The following is a 19,455-nucleotide window of genomic DNA, read 5'->3' on the forward strand; positions in this document are numbered from 1 at the left end:
CTTGCTCTGTAGGATGCCTTTGTTGTGGCTCTGTATCTGCTCACTCCTCACCCGGCCTCGCGGCACTTCTGCTGCATGTGAGAGGTCAGATGTAAGACTAAACTTCCCATGGCCAACAAGGAAAAAAATATAAACAGGACAGAAAGGGAAGGCAGAGGGGAAAGAATGGAGGAGGGGTTAATGAAAACCCATCATCACTTCCCAGTGAACAATCTCTGTGATCAGGCAGCTCAGGAGGCTGGTGGCAAAGAACAAGAGAAGAAAATCTTCTCCACCCATTTCTTTACCTGGCTGCACACTTCCCAAAAGCCATCCCTGGGTGCTGATATGAGGATGTTGATACCACTCACAGAGTAATAAATATTCCACATGACCCTCCCTGTGGAGGCTGGATTTGTGATGGTGTCTAAGACTCCATGGGTCCTTCTAATGCAACCGACTGGAGCACCTTGTCCTCCCACCACAAGTGTCTGTGCCTCCCAGGTGCAGCCCAGTGCCAGTTTGGCTCCAGAGGTCAGACATCCCCTAAAACAAAGTTTCATCTTCTTAAGTCATAACCCAGGGAGCTGGACACAGCTGTTGAATGCTCTCTACAGTGGATTAGTCATGGCTCGCATTGAAATTGTACCGCTGCTGGTTCTTCTCCTAAGGAAAAAAAAAAAAAAGACATCTGGAAAAAATTTTAGAGAGAAAAAAAAAAGAAGAGAAAAGAAACCACGACTTTTCTAACTGACAACGTGGCAATTGCTCTGCACTGTAGCCTGAAGTTAAGCCCTCTACTTAGGGCTTAAACAAATGATAGTGGCCACGGAGATAATTATAGCAGGGATTTCTTTATGGATGTGGCGGCTTAGACCCTGGGTCTGAGTGAGAGCAAAAAGCAGTGATGCAGTCACATCTGGAAATGGCCCCCAAGCCCATCCTGCGAGCCCAGGGATTGGGAGTGAGGGGTGCTCTGTGCACAGAGTGGGGACAGCCAGGTCCTGTGCCTTGGGAAGGACACATTGCCTGGCACCAGCACTGGGATGGAGGGGGATCATAAACAGCCTGGAGCAACTGGCTGGCTCTTTAAACTCAGCAGCTTTAAAGAGCTCCTGAAATGACTGAGAGCTTGCAAAGGAAGTCCTGGAAAGTCCTTTCCACTCTTGTAAGGCTTAGTGGGGTCATCAAAGAGGAGATTTTTCTGTCAGGCCGCCACGAGGAAAACTAGACCTCACACATATTTAGAAAGCTGTTTTATGACATCTGGGGCACTGGATGAGCAGGAGATTGCCCAAGGGGCTTCCTCAGTCCTGGGAACCCTGGCAGGGCTGCAGCAGGTCTAGCTCAGGCTCCTGACCCTGTGCCAGTGGGTGCTTTGGGCACAGCAGATGAACCCCAGGGCTCCCAGTGCTTGCTCCCAGCTCGAGTGACTGCACAAACTCCGATGGAAACAGCAAACAGGACAAGACCCTTTGGGGCTTGAGCTCATTTTACTGCAAAGCCAAGAGGTCTGGAGGGGTGAGGTTTGAACTCCAGCTAACCCCAGTTCAAAATCCAAATTTCTTCATCCTGCTTTGAGCCAGGCTGGGCAGATCAGGACTGGTGCAGTTGAGAAAACCCTGGTGCTTTCCAAGAGGGGAACAATTTTGCTGTAAGAGATGGAGAAAAAGGCAAGTGAGCAGCTCTGTAGGAGTGATACAAGTGTGGATTAAATAATCTTGCTGTCCCCTGCTCACAAGTCTGTCAGTGTGAGGAGCTTTTCCTTCCCTCTGCTCTGGGATGGATTCTCTAATGAGTTTTTCTCTAGAGGATGTATCTGCATTAATTCTGGTGGATGCTGCTGCAAAACAATGAACCCAAAGTGCATATAAATAAACAGAATGCCCTGGAACCACTGTGGGAATGTAATTTGCTAAGTCTTCATCTCTGGATGTGTGGCTGAAGGCTGAGCTCCTCACAGGTGTAGGGCAGTGTGGGGGAAGTCAATGGCTGCAGGGGTGGGAGCCCAGCACCCAGCTCAGGAAAAGCTGAGAGTAACTGCAGAGCAGAGAGAAATCTGCTTATCCCAGGAATTTCCCATCTCTCCTGCTCTCTGGGAGTGTGTCAGCTGGAGGGTTTCTGGCTTTTTCCATTTCAGAAGCAGATCAGAGGCAGAAGGGCTGTGCTCTCTCTGGGCTTGCACTAAGCACATGCAGGGCCACTGGAAGCACCATCTGCACAGGGCAGGATGAACACAAAATGCCCTTGGAACACGCCTGAGAGTGGCTATCTTTGTCCTACGTGGGGCAAGGAATTCTTCCCAGTGGGATGGGACTCTGTCCCTCAGCTGAGCTGTGGGACTGATGCCCGGTTCAGATGGAGCAGATGGACACTCTCAGTCTCTTCCGATGCCTGCGCTGGGGTGCTGGTCAGAAGCAGATGGAGAAGGAGATGGATTGCAGATTCTCAGCTGTAATCCAGAGGCCAGCAGGGCAGGGGATGGAAAGGCAGCTGTGCACAGCTCTGCAGTGACTCATGGCCTGGGAGCAGGCTGCAGAGCTAGAAAGCAGGACAGACTTACTGTGGGGTGTCTTGTTCTTTCCATGATGTGTGTGGACTCTCACAGCTGTCCCAGGGTTCTCTGGTGGAAGGCTCTTCCATGCCCCATGGGGAAGGTCTCTGCCTCTTTCAAGCTCCCCTTGCATTATCATCTCACTCACTTGCAAATGTGTGGGGCTGCAGGCTTGGGAGAAGTCTGTCTGTCCTCCCTGAAACCAAACTGAGGCCAAAGTGGCAGGGGAATAAAATCCATCACCTTCCTCAGCTGTGGAGCAAGAGAGGAGCTCTGTGTGCTGCAGCTGCCCCTGCACTGCCCAGGATGCTGCTCCTGGGCATTCCATGTGAACACCCAGGAAGGGTGGTAGAGAGAACCCCTCTGGCTGTAGCCCCCCACCCTCTCCCTGTGGCAGAGTCCCCACAGCCCTGCCTGGGGACATCACACCAGGCACTGGCAGACAGGACACCTCTTCAGCTGATTTGAAACTCCCAGGCACATCCAGCTGGCTGAGTTTGGTCCCAGCCCAGCACCTACAGTATCCAAAGAACCTGAATGTCCATCCCAAAAGGCCTCTTCCTTGCTGCCAGGGGCTGCTCCCTACTCTTCCTGGGCACAGGGATGTTGAGTGCCTGAATTACAGTTGGGTGTCTCAGCCCAACTCTGCTCTTGCTTGAGACCTTGTGCTGGAGTTGTGCCTGTGACTTGCAGAAGATGAAATAAAACTTCCAGGAGGGAAGTGCTGCTAACTCCAGGTAGTCCCACCTTATTTCTGATGTTTACCTATGATGCACTTTTGAGTCCTCTTGAGCCTGACAAATGTGGTTTGGCAGTTTTTGAAGGATATGAATAGAACTTCTTGAGGAAATAAACAGGAATCCACTCTCAGGCCCCTGGGACATGTGGGGAGGGAAGCTCCTAGGCTGCAGTGGCAGCTCTTTTCCATGGAGAAATACAGTCTAAAAGGCAGCTTTGATGGGAATACCCAGGTGAAGCTGTGGCAGCCCCAGAACATCAAATGTCATCTGGAAAGCAGAGGCAATAACCATGGGTGAGGAAAAAACCAGAAAGACAAATTCCAGGGTTCACAAGGCTCTCTGGGGCCAGCTGCATTTGTTATTTTGGGCCATGAGTGTGAGGTCCTCTAAGAGAATCTTGATTCTCAGATGAGTTTGCCACTTACCCCACAACCCTTTTTAATTTCACCAGCCACACCACCTTACATCTAAGGGATGGAAACAATGGTTTTCCTGAGCCATTTACAAGGCTCCCCTTTGGGAATGTGATGCAGTGGTTAGGCTGGTGAGTGTCCAGTGGGGCCAGGCAGTGGTGGGGCAGAGCTGCCATGGATTGGGATTGCAGCTGAGGCAAAGCAGGCAACAGGGTTTGGTGTCCTCAGGATAACTCGCTGTTCCCAGGATCCAGCAGCTGAGAACACGGGCTGTAAGCGAGGGCTGCTTTTGCTGCAGGCTTGTGCATTCCTGGAGGCAAAGAGGAGGAAAAGCCGGTGATGGCGAGGGCAAGGCACACTGGTGACAGGCAGGCTGGAATATGAGTTGAAGCCTGGAAAGTTTAGCAGCTCCCCGTGGAGGCTGAAGAACAGGACTTTAGTGTCCTCCTATTAACCCTCATTGCTGGCAAAGCCCTATGAAAACATCCCCGCTCCCGGGCAGCCCTGCCCCGCTCACAGTAACTCGGTGTGTGCGCCCTCCGTGCTCCATCTCCTCCCCCTGCACAGCCCCGCTCCTGCGGTGACACAAGCCAGGAAAGGCTCCGGACAGAGCCATCCCGAGAGGCCACATCCCCCCAGCACTGCTGCTGGATGAACTACAGCATCCCTGGGTGGGAACTGAGCTGTGCTGGAGCTGTGGCCCCATCCAGGCAGGACACGGTGCTTCAGGTGCCTGAGGTTCTTGGGCCACCCCTGGCTGAGCCTGCACTGATCCACCCTGAGAATCTGCATTTTTCTGTCCATTGCTCTGACACTTTCTGCTCCAGCTGAGCTCACTTCAGAACAAGCCCTGGCTTGAGATGTACTAGACAAGTGAGCCAGGCTGCTGGATGCAGGAGGCTCCATAAACAGGGTGTCCCTTAGAGGAAGCAAAAGGGGATTGGTTTTGGACACATGCATTTGGGAGGATTGGGTACAGAGGGAAAAGCAAGTGTTGGTTGCCCACTGGGGTTACACCACCACAGCCAGTCACCAGCAACAAGCAAAGCTAAGCTAAAGCTGGCAAAGATATTAGGGGATGCAGTAGGAAATATTTTTTGACAGCACTTTGGGGCAGGATATCTTGTGAGCCTGAGCCACCCCTGTTGTGCAGGAGCTGTGTGAAGGGCTGTAGGGTCAGGCAGGGCTGGTAGGGGCAGTGCTAGAAGCCAATCTGGGATTTTAGCATCTGACTGTGATTTACAACCACGGCCGCTCCAGGCTAATGCCAAGTGCAAGCACTGACCTCCACACCATCTCTGCTTGCTGGCTCCTTTCAAATCATCTCATTTGCACTTTTCAACTTCTCTAAGCTCCCCTGTCCAGTGTGGATTTTACTCTGGGGAGTTCAAGTTCCTTAAAATTTTCTTACCTTGACCAATTCAGATCTTTAAGGCCATGTATAGACCCTTGCAAGGACCAGTCAGTGGAAGAATCATTTGCATCATCTGTATGGAACTTGATGGAATTTCACTGATCAGGGAGTAAAGGAAACCCAGGAGGACACAACCCCCTTAGCTGGATGAAAATACAGTGGACATATGAGGGCAGAAAATACCTCGTCCATCACTGCTTCAGTGTGTGAGTTGTGGGGATCTCAATTTAGCCCTGAAGCTTGTTTACTTCCCTTCAAAAGCCACCATCCCGTTTGGCCGGGGTTGGGCAGGAGCGGTGCTGGGCAGGAATAGCTGGGCTGTGGGAAGGCTCGGGGCTGATGCCACACTGTGTCTGTGGGCTTGGGGCAAGGTGGGACGTGGGCAGCCCCAAAATAGCGAGGTCATGTGGGGCCCTGAGCAAATGCTGTGACTTTCCATCCTGTGCCTGGCCCAGAGCAGGGTCCCTCCCTCAGGAGCTGCTGCTAAAATTAGCAGTGCTTCCCCAGCTGTGTGCCCTGCATATGTTATCAGCAGCTGTTTAAGGAGATGGAGGGACAAAAATCACAGTTAAAAAAAAAACCTATCAGATTCAGAGAAGTCCCCTTTAAACTTCTTTTTTATGGGAAAAGCAGAGAGACAACATCCTTCCTGAAATGTGGGAGAGGGAGAACACTGGGCTCTCTCCTGTGTGATGCTGCTGTGAGACTGCTAATGAACATTAATTGTATCAGGCATCTGCAAAGACTAACCAGAAAATTTCAGAGATGAGACACAGACACTGGTGATGTCACCCTGCAGTTCTTTAACTTCAGATATGCCCAAAGGTACCCACTGCAATCTCTCTCCTGTGCCTGCCCACGTCACCCCAGGGAGCAAGACTGCCCAAGATTTACTACCAGGATTAATGGAGTGGATTTTTAACGGCATGAACATTCAAAATTGTGTTGTTCACTTAGGGGGAAAAGGTGGGAACTGGGAAATTACGGAAACAGCAGCTTTCTCAATGAGTGGGGTAGTGCAGGGAATTGTCTGGGCCCCTCTGGAGGTACTCACCTGCAAAACAGGAGGGAGACCACAGTGTGCTTTTGGGTTATTGAAGGCCACCCAGCAGGATGCAGGCACCAAACCTGCCGTGGGGATGTTCCTCTGCTCCTTCACTAACGCACACAGAGGCTGATGAAGCTGTGGACAGTGAGGGCATCCGGGCAGCTGCTGATGGAGCTCGGCTCCTGCCTGTGCCCAAGGGCTCCTTTCCTGCTCCTCTCCCCCAGGCAACTCTGGAGAATCCCAGAACCATACAAGAGTTTGGATTGCAAGGGACCTTTAAAAATTATCCACTGCAACCCCCAAGAACAGAGGTCCTCACTGCCTGAGGTGTGCCTGGCCTGACATTGATGCCATCTCTCTCAAGGCTGGGCCATTCATGCTGGTTTTTCTCCAAGGCATTAAAAATAATGAGTGCTACCAAGGGAATCTCTGCTGCTTCTGGATGGAAAGTGTGGGTGAAAAGGCTGGATGAGAAGTGGCACCTCTTTCTCTGACATCTCCCCAGATCTCTTGGTGTTCAACCATTTCCAGTGGAATCAGAAAGTTCATCCCACTTCCTGAATTTCTGGGGGCTCTGGAAGAAACAAAGGGAGGAGCAAGATCTCATCTCCTGGCCCCTCTTTTTGAACCTACCAATGGCCACATCTGGAGCGTGGTCCCAGCCTGGTGTGTCTGGGAGGGGGCTCCAGCCCAGGAGCCAGGTCTGCCCTGTGAATGGGGAGGGCCCATTGCTGCTGGGACAGGGACACTTTCCCTCCTGCTCCCCACATGGTGTGAAGCTGAGACAGAGGGCACAGAGGGACAGCTGGGGACAGAGGGACAATGCGGGCGTGGGGAGGAATGCCTGGCTGTCAGTTTTATGCAGACACACAAACAAGTTTGCTGCTCTGGCAGGAATTGGCCACTCCTCTGTTGGGGTTGCAAATCTGGAAATAACAGCTGGAGGTTTTCAGCATTATGCTGCTCTAGGGATGAGTTTTAAACCCCTCTGGCACTGGGTTGAGTCTATTGTTTTCCATGGCAAAGAGCACTTCGTGCCCAGCTCCCTTTGCCTCAAAGTGGCTCTTCAGCATTGATCCCAAGCACAGCTCCTGCTGCTCATTGGATCTCTGGGTGGCCCACAGGGAAGGTTTCTTGGCCTCTTGCAAGGCCTGGGGTGCAGCTGAGCCTGTGCCATTCCACTGGCATGCTAAGACCCTGTTTGGAGGAATTGTGTGCAGTTCTCTGCCAGGGGGAAGGAAAACAAGGGTATGGCAGGAGGGGGTTGGAGACACTTTGCTGAGTTGATTTCTGGACTTCTTCTGGACACACCAGGACTTGTATCTTCAGCTGGTCATAGCACAGGTGACCAACACTAGTGGCAGAGGATGATGATTCATACCTGGGGATACACATCTGTGTCTTCTGCACATGGACCCTTGGTGAGAAGCTCAGCACAGAGCTGTTAAGAGTCAGAGCTGGCCTCCTGCCTTCCTATGCTCTTGCTTTGACCATACTTTGACGTACTTTGACCTCAGGGCAAGGCAAGCTTGGAGGGCTGCTCCTGAAACTGGAAAGCTAAAAGTCCCCCAGCAGTTGTAAAGCCAGCTGGGAAGACTCTGGATGTGCCACATCTCTGCTTTTTTGGCCTCTTCCCTGGCAAAGGACAGGCTGAACTAAGAAAGCAAACGGAGAGGAAACTGTGGAGAAATAAGAGCGGCTCTGTGAGTCGAGGACACTCTGGACTCAGTCCCGTCCCAGTTGCCCTGGAAATTGGATCGTTCCCACCGAGCTGCCTGCTTTGCTGGCTGCTCCTGGGAGGCCACAAGCATGGAGCACTGCACAGATGCAGGGGAAGGCAAAACCACAGGGAAATAGAGGTGTAGATGCTGATGTCAGAGTTTTCTCCACCAAAGGGAGACCCTTTGTCCCATGCCTTTGTGGGGATAATAAAATAAAATATAATAATAATAATAATAATAATAATAATAATAATAATAATAATAATAACCAGCTCCCACCAGCTGACAAAAGCAAGGGAAAAGCCAAAGGACGTTAGGCTCTATTTGTAGAGCAGCACAGCACAAGCCTGGCTTGTCTACAGATGCTGGACAGTCCCAGGGACCCCAGGGCTGCTCCCTACACTGCCCCAGGGACCCCAGGGCTGGTCCCCAGGCACCCCTGCCCTGAGCCCTGGAGACAGCCCCGTGTCCCAAGCAGACTGATGATGCAATCGATGGGATCACCCTGACAATAGCTGTGTGGGATGGGGTTTTTTTAAGCTGTGCACAACAGATTAAGCTCGAGGCCCCTGTTGTCATTGCCAGGCATTGTGCACCCTGCTGACATTGGTTTCTGCAGGACAAGCTCTGCCCACAGCCCAGCAGGAGCTTCGGAGGGGGGGAAATTGCTCCATCAGAGATGGAGCAGGAGGGTACTTGCACACAGTGGATTCCTGCTCCATTCAGGCATCTCCTTTCATTTACAAGGGGATGAGTTGTGTTTGTTTGAACATTTTCTCACCCATCTGTTGAAAATAGGTGAGCAGATTGCAGATGGGCTGAGAGAGATGGCCCTGCCCTGGGAATTTCATGCCAGCTGGGAATTGTGGAAAAGTCTGAAATGCCGCAAGATCTCTCTTCTGGCTATGTCTTGCCTCAGTGACAGCAACCCACTAGTGTGGAGTGGTGAAGAGGAAACGTGAAGGCAGTACTGCAGCACCCAGCAGTGCTTTGGGAGGTGCTCAGGAGCAGACATGATGAGCAGAGGGACAATAGCAGGAAGGGCCAGGCTGAAGGCTCCCGTCTATGCAGACCAGTTTCCCTCATCCCTTTAGGGAACCGGGGAAAGGCCCTTGTAGCAGAAGAGTCAGGGGGCAGATCTGCTCCCCCCAGAGCAGCCAGGGTCCTCACATCGTGTCCTGTGCATCTCACTGCCCCTCCGAGGGAGCTGCTCACTTATCAGAGCTGGCTCCCACCCATTCTCTGCCGCTGCCCCAATGTGCCACTGCCTGCAGCAGCTGTGGGGCTGTGAGCCTCGGCTCTCCAGGGCCCAATAAATTAAACCTTAGTCCAAAAGGGGCTTGGGCTGTCTTTTGCAAACAGAGGCTGCACAAAAGCTGCCTTTCTCCCTCTCGTTTGACTTTGTTTTCTCTCCTTCCCCATCTGCTTTTAGCCAAATGGCTGAATAGCTTCAGTATATACTGTGGGAGCCTAAAGCCAAAGGCTGGAGCATGGGGAAGGATGCAGAACAGCAGTGCCCTGTGGCTGCTGCCTTCCGGAGGGGCTGGGAACTGTTTGCTACCCTTGCTCTGTAACCCAGCCTCGATCACCTTACTGAACCCTTGGAGAAAGCAGCTCCAAAAGAAAATATTTGTGCTCTGGCAAGCACACGTGTGCACATTTCCTGCTCTTGAAGTCCTTAATTAAGTCTGTTTTTTGTTTGTTTGATTTGTTGGTTTTTTTTTTTTTTTTTTTTTTCTATTTATGCTGCCACAGTCCCCCTCCCCCAGGAGGGGGAGTCTGTCAGAACCCTGTGTGTTTTCCTGTTTTGGAGGGGGAGTCTGTCAGATCCCCGTGTGTTTTGCTGCTTTGGAAGCTGCAATGTGGAAAGCTGCCTGTGATAATTACTCAGGGAATCTGCATGTATCAACAGAGGAGTTGGGAACCAGCCAGGCCTTTGATGTTGCTCTGCATGTCAGTGCTGCATTGGGACAGTTCTGCAAATCACCCAGCACAGAGGGGCTGCAGCCCAGCTGAAAGACCCAGATTGGGTCTTTGCAGACCTTATTTAAAAGATTAGAGACCAGCACATTTAGCTCATGGAGATCACCAAGCTTTTTCCAGCCAGTTTGGAGTCCTTCTGAGGGACCACATCATTTGCAGAGATGTTTGACCACTTCAGGTAATGCTTTTGACTTTGAACGCCCAGCTCAGGGCAACCTCCAGGTCCAGCTGCACAGCTTCAGCTCAAAGAGCAGCTGCTCAGGGCAATGTTGCTGATGTTGACCCCAAAAGTGTGGGGGTATAATCCTGCCCACCAGCCCATCAGTCATGGTGCTCATCACCTCCCAGCTCTGCCACTGCCGTGCCTGGGCTGGGAACAGGCAGGCAAGCGAAGGTGGAATGTTTAAATGTTTCTTACAGCAAACATTTAAAAGCACAGTAAGACTAGAAAATCCCCATCTTTTGGTAATGAATTCCCCATGGAACCATGTAACACGTGTGTCTTAACACCCAGACATGCCACGCCTGTGAAATTCCTGAGATTGTTGCAAACTGAGCCCTTCTTTCCCACCCTGAAATTTCACAGCAATTTACCTCTCCAAGCCAGCCGGAATCACCATTTGCAGGCACTGAGGGGGTTCTCCTGTCCTTTGCCTGCTTTCTGCAGCCCGTGGTGCTATTTTGGAAATTCTCTCATTTACTGGGTGGTTCGACTGAGTACAACTGCTCCTTTGGCTAAAATCATCCCCCGCCTGTCATCAGGTAATTAGAAAGTGCCCAAAACCAGTGGTGCTTAAGGCAGCCCCGGGATAACCACGGCTTTTCTTTTGTGGATAAAGGACTGGGCTTTGGAGGCTGTAGACTTTTCCACCTAAATTAGATTTTTGTTTAAAATGCGGGGGAAGGTAACACTGGGTGAAAAATGACACCCAGAAGCACAACAGCAACGCTGCAAACACACAGAGATGGGTGAGAAAAGCAAATGCTGTCTGCTGGAAACACTGTGGAGGGGGGTCAGGGGGAAAGATCATTTTGAGGCAGGAGAAACAAAAGAACTTTTAGAGCCAGTCCCTCAGGGTTTGCCCAGTTCCTACTGGTGCTGCAGCTAGAGGCAGTTTGTGGATTCTCACAGTTCAGCTGGAGCTGGGCTGAGACCTTTCTGAAGAAACCAGAAGTGAAGAAATTAAACAAAAAGAAAAAAAGAGACCAGCAGTGAAGTCTCCCTGCAGCTGGGACGACACATTCATGGATGGCAATAAACCGCAGACCTGACCAGCTGCTCATCCTGCTGACACATCACTCTTCCAGCAGGTCACTGGGATGTCCTGCACAGTCTGGGTGTCTGTGGTATAGGAAAGCTCCTTTTCCAAGTGCCACCCTTTCCTGTTTGCATTGCAAACTGAGCATTTCCTTGTCTGAAAACAGCTTCACAGCCTCAGTGTCTGGCATACTGTTTCCTGTGGAAAATATTGTGATGATGTTATCCGTGTGGGCTTTTCGGGGTCCCTCTCCATGAGATGCAGTCAAGTTCAGGCTAACATGATAAATGAAGATGTTGCAGTTGGGCAGTGGTGGAACAAAGACACTGTGCTCAGGTAGCGACTCTCTCATTCTTTTAGTCTATGAAGTTATTTTTTCTCCCAGAGCTTTGCCATAAACCTTTCAGGCAGCCACCCTGCAGCTCTGTTCAGACTCAACCATCCTGCCCTAACTTCCCTATCCCAGCTGTATTCAGCCCAAATGCAGCCCACACTCCAAAGCGAGGACTGTCACAGGCTATCAATACTCAACAGGCCAGAGCTTAAAGCAAAGTCTGAGCTCTGCCCACACTGAACAATGGAGGGGAGAGCTGGGAGATTGCAGCCCTGCAGGTTGAGGTATCTGCATGAACCTCCTGGCTGGCTGTGGGTAGGAACCTTTCCTTGTCTGCCTCAGAGATAAGCAGGCTTTACACAAAGCAGAACAAGGACGAGGGAGCAGAGCAGCCAGGGCAGCGTGGGCAGCATTAGCTGCACCCCAGACACCAAGGACAAGCAGCCTGGTTTCAGCAAGATGGAGAGTGGGAGCTGTCCTGTGTGGGCACCACACTGCCACTGCCCCCTGCCAGCCTGGCAGACAGCAAGTGCCACCAGGACTGCTGGCTCCAAGGCCACTGTGCCAACCAGCTCCTGGCCAGGCTGCCAGCACACGTCCTCCCCCAGCCACCACCACCAGAGCTGAGCCACTGGCACTGACTGGGCACTGGCCAAGCCTGGGAGGAAGACGAAAGCAATAAATAATAACTGAGATTGGCAAACACCAGCTCAGAGCAGCAAGGGCAGCCTAGGGAATGGGAGTCACTCATTCTGCAGGACCCTGGAGGGGTCACACTGGGCATATGAATGCATGGACACGAAACAGAAATAGGTTCTGGTTCTGGGTCTTGGCTCTGGAAACTTCCTGCCGAACTGGGAGACTTTAAGGCAAGAAAATAAAGCAATGATGTTACACTTGTAGCCCTTAGCTTCCCTTAATTTAAACAGTAATAAAAAGTGTCTGCAACACATTCCTTGAAGTTCCTCTCCAGCCCCCTGCAAGTCCATCTACAGCAATTAATCATGCTTGGATCAAAAGTGAAGAAGGACTTTGAAGCAATAAACTACTCTAAAAAAGAATAAATTGCAATTATGTCAAAACTAATCCAAATTAGTTGCAAAAAATCTCTGAAATATTGAGTAACCTTTTCTTCCAAACTTTAGCTACTTTTCCTTTCTGTAGAACAAGCCTGGTGTGACTGGTAGGTGTGGGAAACATCCCCCATGTGAAACCAGACAGCAGACTGGGACACACACATGCAATCCCTCCACTGGGCTGAAAAACCTGAATTAAATGAAAGCAACAGTACAGTCCAGAAGACTGGTCACTGGGCCAGGAAATAAGAGACCTTGGATGTGCCCACACCATTCTCCTTCCTCCATCCTGCATTTCTCATCAGCTCAGGCAATCTCTTTTGCACACTTGTGCCTCAAGGCCACATCGAGCTCGAAAGGACACTTGCTTATCCTTGACTTGCAGGGGCTGCAGAAGTCCCTTCTTCCCAGCACTTGCATCCCAAATGGAAAGTCTGTTTGTTCTGTGATAGAAAAACAACTTCCAAGATGCAGATTCCCTGAATCTAAGTGACATTCAAGCACAGTCCTCCTGAGACGTGTTCCTCAGGTAGAGGTTGCAGTCAGCTTCTAAGGATAGCTGCAATTTCCTGGGAGACCTGTCTTGCATGGAGAGTGGAGTTTTCCATCCCAAAAAGCTGCCTCTTTCACAGAAAACCACTCAAAGCAGTACAAAGACACACAGGACACACAGACACGCACTGAAAGTTAAAAGCAGTGCCTTGATTTACTGTGGGACTAGAAACACCACACAACCTCCTCCTCCAGCCCTCTCCACTTCTGGAGCCCAAGGCCCAGCTGTCTCCTGCCAGCCCTCTGCTTTCCCACATCTGGCAAAGGTCAAGTGACACAGCAAGCTGGGAGACATGCAGACAGTTAAGGCATCTTTTTGCTGAAGTCATGACTGAGTTCCTGCAAAATAAATACATAAATAAATACATGAATAAACGGAGGGGAAAGAACAGCAAGGCCCAGAGGAGATAATGTTATACAGAGATGCCCTCTGCCGGTCAAGCAGGAAGAGGACCAAAGGAAATCTATCCATCAGAGCCAAGGATCTGCAACTTCCCTCCCTCCTTTTACAGATGGGCCCCTAAAAACATTCCCTATGCAGTGTGCAAAATTTAAATTTAGTGGATTTTCAGCCTGACTGCTGAAGTGATCTTGCAAGGGCAGTCCAGCCCCCCGCTCTCCTTTGTTTTGGGTCTTAAGATCCTCGGATAAGTCAAAGAGCATCAGTTCAAATGCAACAGGAAAACAAAGGCATCCAGAGAAATGTTCTGCCACGCTGGCCAGCTGAATTGACTCACCGGCTGCCTTGATGTCATATAAGGAAAGAAATGGGAAAACTGGGCCAGGAAAAGTGACACATCCCCCTTATTTGAGACTGACTTTGCTGTAATAGTTAAATTCTGCAGACACATAGACCACAAGTCCTTGCAAGCTGTAACAGCCCTTGCAGTCAATACTAGGAAACTGAAATACACTGAAAACGAATTGAGGCACTGATCAATTCAGATCAGCCTCCCTCTGTTAAGTGGGGTTATTTGATTACAGCTATGACTTTAAACAATATCTAAGAAGCACCAAGAGCTTACTCAAATGATACAAACTGCAGATTTAAGATCTGTTGTCAGCCTATTAAACAATGCAGATCTATTGCACACACATTGCTATCAGCTCAGCTTTTTCTTGTATCAGTTTAATTCCTGCTGGTATAAATCCCTGATTTAATTTACTGACTGGGAATTAAATCAGCATGAACTGGTTTCAGTGCATCTGTGCTGGGTATTTGTGAAGATCCAACTAGACCATTAAAAAATGTCACTGGATCAGAAAGCTCCACTGACAGAAACAAATTCTTGGGAGACGGCATGTAACAATTTTGCACACTAAAGAACGATACATGCAGTGAGTGGGCAGCCCTCTCCCATTTTATTCTTTTCACTGAAATTGAACCTTGTCTGCCAATATATTTTACAGTCAGCAGAGTTTTGTACATGTCTTCAAAATGCTGGAATTCTGGGAAAATTGACAGGCTGCAACAATCAGGTTGTCACTGGAGTAGACAGTTGGCCAGGGAATGTGTGTACTGGGAGGTATTCTGAAACCCAACATTTTACATCCAGAAGAGTGCCAGGGAGCTGCTGTTTTTCCATCCTTAAGCGTGGTGGAGGATTAACAGCCTTATCATGAGAATCAGCTGTTGGAGGTCCTTGTGCTAAGAGCCAACCCACAGCATCTCACACCCAAAGGGCTCTTTGTGTCCCATCACCCTCTCTGCTATTGCTGGGGCTCACACTCTCTCTGGCCAGCTGTTAAGTGTGTTTGGGATTTGTTTTCATGCACAATATGCTCTGGCAAACTCTAGGTTCAAATGGGAATGGCACAGAGGCCGTGTTCTACATCTCCACTACAGCCAAGGCTGGGGTCGGTCATACAGGCTGTGCAGAATGGCTAAGGGGTCCCTGTGTGTGCTCCAGCTGCTTCTCTGACTTGAGGGGTTTGCTCAAGCTGGACCTGCAGGTCTTTTGAAATTTGTGCTTTCCAGGAAGATGCCTGTTTTACTGGGAGAGCTGGAAAAAGCTCAGCTGTCTCTCTTCCACACTGGGTACAGCTGGTATATACCTAGCTCCTCACACCAGGCAAGGCTACTGTGCAGACTTCTCCCCGAGGTAGGAAGCATTCTTTCCAGTCTTCTTGAGGGTTTCCAAGAGGGTGTCAACGTTGTGCTCTGAGTCAATATACACCTTCTTGTTGGGCAGGTCAATATCAAAGTTGACACCTATGAGGAAAAACATTTTGCTTAGTTAGAAGCAGCCAAATGGTGTAAGCACAGGGGAAGCTCACCTTCACACATCTGCTTCCCAGGGCATCAGTCAAATGGACATTTATCTTCTGCCAGCACACTCTGATACCACCACCAGCCAGCAAAATCAACCTGCTGTCCTGCCAGCAGTGGTATGAAGGAAGCAAAATCTGCTTTAGCTCCACATCAGGTACCACAGTCTCTCAACTGCTTTAATCTGCCCACCCCACCTTGGATCAACACAATCACTCATGCAGGAACCAGAGTAAGCCGAGTTCAAACCAACCACTACAATTTCCATCCAGCCCAGTCTGTGCTCTGGTTTAGTAACAATAGGGTTAGGAAAGGCTCACGACAAGATGCCTAATCTGGTAGTACCACCTAACAGCTGGAAGTAAAAGGAGGGAAAAGACATTTTACCATGTGGATTTCCCAGTGCCTAACAAAGGTGAGCCACTCTCATCCCAGTGAGAGGAACTGGACATGCAGTCTCTATCCAGTTATGTATTTTCACAAAACCTGTAGGTATGTATCAGCTTTGAGAGCTATGCCTCATCATCACATGAGGCTGATACTAGCCAGCCTGCTGAAGAGTGATGGAGGTGCTGACATCCACACGCAGAGAAAATGGAATTGTCACAGCCTGGTAATGGGGTCTGGAAGAAGTTGCAAGGCCTTTGCCTTGGTGGCTGGAAGTTGTTCTCCCTCGGAGGGAGAAGGTCTTCACAACTGATGAATGCAGGCCAGATCCTTCTCTCTTGGAAATGCCAGCAAACAGAAGACATGGGTTATAATTTTTATAATTTTCCAGGTGGTATTAAAAACAGGCTACACAGACAACCACCAAACGCTCTGCTCAGCAGCTCTTCCCTGTGACTGCTGATGACACATCTGGGGAAGCACCACAGACACTCCAGGCCTCCTTGGAAACAAGGCCAGGCAGGACATTCACCTCCCTTCCCTCTGGCAGCCTGAGCAGGGGTCTACCAGTGTCCTTCCCAGAGGGCTCAGGGTGAGGCCCTGGTGGCTCAGAGCCACCTGCAGCCGCGGCAGCTCCTCCCTCCCTTGACACTTCTCCAAGGGTCACAGAACTGCAAACAACCAGCAACTTGTTACCAGCTAAGGAGCAGCCTCAGACCAGAGCAAGGACAAGTCTCCAACTTTCAACTTTAACCCACAGCGCTACCCTTCAGGATGGAGGACCCCAGGGCACTGCCCCAGAGCTGGCTGTCCCACACCCAGCACTGACTCACCTCCCAGCCTGTGCAGGACACGGGTGACCGCGTTGGAACAGCCCTCACAGGTCATGTCCACGAAGAACTCGTGTTTCTGGAAGGAAAAGAGGCAGTCGAGGGGTCAGGGAGAGCACAGCTGGAAATGCACCATGAGCACGCCACACTTGCCTTTTTCCTTGGGGAGGTTCAAAGCCTCCCAAGTCAAAAGGTCCATACACACACCACTAAGGGATCCTCAGCAAAACTGAGAACTCTTGGTACTCCTCCCTGCAGTGTCCTTGCGCTGTCCCCCACAGCTTAATCCTGAGGGGTCTTTGGAGATTGTGTGGCTACCTCTATATCAGTACAAATGGCCATCTCCATGGCCTGTGCAGGGCTTACTCAGCCTGTGCAGGGGACCCAAGGAGAAGCAAATCTCCTGCCTCCAGCTACTCGCTGTCCTGACTTAAGTCTGTGAGGTTTTCAGTGCTTCCCCACCCTATTCTTCTTGCATCTACAAGGCTTCTGGTCCCTAACATAATAAAAATAAAAGCAAACCAGAAATTTAAGGACCATTAGTGCTGTTTTTTTCATCCCTCCACTCCACTAGGCCCCCAACAATATCTTCACTACTTGTGAGAGTGACACTGGGTCAACAAAACAGTGTTTGCCTGTAACTAACCACTGCCTTCAACCTTTGGCACCAGATAGGTCCTAATTTCCTTCTCTTGCATGTGCTTTTTACTTTCCTTTAAAAAGAAAAGTAAAACTATTGTGCATTTGTTACTTGCTATCTGTATTACTTTCTATTCAGAACCACCCTGTGCCCCCTGCCACTGCAAAGCCAAAACCCTCTTGGGATCATTCACCCAGGAAGGAGCTTGGGATGGAGGTTCCCATTAGGGTTTTTTTTCAGTGTAATTGCCATTTTTCTTTGGTTTTATTTCCCAAAAGCCCTGGGTGCTTTGGGGAAGTGTGCGAGCAGGGGGGAAGGAGGGTCCCATCAATGCTGCCCTTCTGTGTCCAAGCCCTGGGAGTTGGGGGCATCCTGGGGTTTGGGAGAGTTCAGGACTGGGGGAGCCTCGGAGTTTGGGGGACCTGCAGGATCTGGGGGAGCCTTGGGGTTCGGAGGAGCTGCAGGATTTGGGGGACCCTGTGGGCTGGGGGAGCCTTAGAGTTTGGGGGAGCTGCAGGATCTGGGGGACTTTGGGGGACTGGGGAAGCTTTGGAGGGCTGGGGGAGCCCTGGAGAACCAGGGGAGCAGCGAGGACAGGAGGAACTCTGGGGGCTGGGGGAGCCTCGAGGACTGGGAGAGTCGGGGGGTTTGGAGGAGCCCCGGAGGGCGGGGAGAGCCTCGGGGACTGGAGGAGCCTCGGGGGATGGGGGAGCCCGGGGCGCTGAAAGAGCCCCGGAGGTTCGGGGAACCTCGGGGGGTGCGGGAGCACCGAGGGTCGGGGGAGCCCCGCGGCCGCTCCCGGTAGCGGGCAGCGCCCTCCCTGCCCCGCCGCCCCGCCAGCCCCCGGCCCCGCAGAGGCCCTCGGGCCCCGCACCCACCGGCATGGCGGAGCCGCGCTCCCGGTTCCCGGATCCCGGATCCCCGATCGCGGCTGCGGGCGCGGCGCGGAGGAAGGGGCGGGCCGTGCCCGGCCCCGCGGCGCGGCCGCGGCCTCGGGAGGCGGGGATGGCACGCCGGGCGAGGGAGGAAACGGTGGAGAGCGTTTGCGGGGTGGCTGGTCCGTGCGGAGCTCCAAAACGGGTGCTCTGCTGGCTTCCAGGCTAGGGATCAGCACGGACAAATGGCTGCGGGAGGGAGGTGGGGAGAGCCGTGAGGATGGGGCCGGGCTGCTAAAGAAAGCTCGTTCGTCTCCGTCTTTTGAGGGTTTGAGATTCATTGGCTTGGGAGAGCTCGGGAAGACTGGATATTGAGGGCAGGAGGTTTGAGAACAAGGGTTCTGGTCCCTGAAGATGTGTCTGCTTTGTTTTTTTGGTTTTGTTTTGTTTGGTTTTTTTTTTTTTTTTTTTTTTTTTTTTTTTTTTTTTTTTTTTTCTTCCCTGGCTGCATGGTCATTTGAAGGAAAAATGAGCCCCTTTCTGAAAAACTTGAGTAAAGGTAGAGGACCCGGGAACAGCTCAGGAGCTTTCACAAGGAAGCTGGATGCCAGAGCATCACATCAGGGCTGAGAAGAGCTGGCAGAGCTGTGGTGCGTGTGACACTTCCCGACCACGTGCTGGGTTTCAGCATCTTCCCGTTGAGAAGCCCAGCCTGTAGCAGGGAATGTAACCAGTGTGTTTCTTGTTCTCTGCCTCACCAGCTGGGGGCCAGGGCGTTTCTTTTGAGGTGCACAGGATGCTGCTGCTGTACCGATGGTTTTATAAAAGAGGAATTCCTTGCCCCACTATTGCTCTGCAGAGAGATGTCCAAGATCCCCCTGGCAGAGTTTATTCGGGGCGGGCTGTTGTGCTGGGTCGCTGGGCTCACGTTAAACTTTGTAAAAGTCTGCAGTGCTGATTTATGAACTGGCAGATTGCAGCGTGGCTTAGTCTAAAAATAGCCAGGAGGTACTGGGGGAGGATATTAATGCCGAGCACGGCCCACGCCAATGCCCTGTCTGTATCCCTTGCTGCAAGGCATGGCAGGGAGGGGTTTAGGCAGCGCTCAGGGATGTGGCGGTGGGCAGGAAGTCATTTTTATAGGGTGAAATCCATCTCTGAGTGCTTCGTGTCATAGATGTGTGTGGGATGGGATGTGACACAAACAAATGGAGAGCTATGGCTGCCTGGAAGCTGCTTAGCTCTGGCTCACTGCCTGCTCCCATTCCCTCCTGCTCGCCGGCACCAGCAGCCGCTGGTGAGCAAAAGGATCTGAGAACTTCCAGGCCTTCCTCCTCCTTTGTAGCTGTGTTAGAAAACGCTCCTGCATGCATTGTCTTTC

At 51.2% G+C, this 19,455-nt stretch overlaps 1 protein-coding gene across 1 annotated transcript; it reads right to left on the reverse strand.

Moving 5' to 3' along the window:
• Positions 1 to 13,424: 13,424 nt before the first annotated feature.
• On the reverse strand, positions 13,425 to 18,162 carry ATOX1 (antioxidant 1 copper chaperone). The gene is made up of 3 exons (XM_053991412.1): positions 18,078 to 18,162; positions 16,563 to 16,638; positions 13,425 to 15,285 (listed from the first exon to the last, which is right to left on the reverse strand). The coding sequence occupies exons 1-3, from the start codon at positions 18,081 to 18,083 to the stop codon at positions 15,152 to 15,154; spliced, it is 216 nt and encodes a 71-aa protein (XP_053847387.1). The 5' UTR covers positions 18,084 to 18,162; the 3' UTR covers positions 13,425 to 15,151.
• Between the last annotated feature and the right edge of the window lie 1,293 nt (positions 18,163 to 19,455).

Source organism: Vidua macroura, chromosome 15 (genome assembly GCF_024509145.1).
Source record: "Vidua macroura isolate BioBank_ID:100142 chromosome 15, ASM2450914v1, whole genome shotgun sequence".
NCBI classification, from domain to species: domain Eukaryota; kingdom Metazoa; phylum Chordata; class Aves; order Passeriformes; family Viduidae; genus Vidua; species Vidua macroura.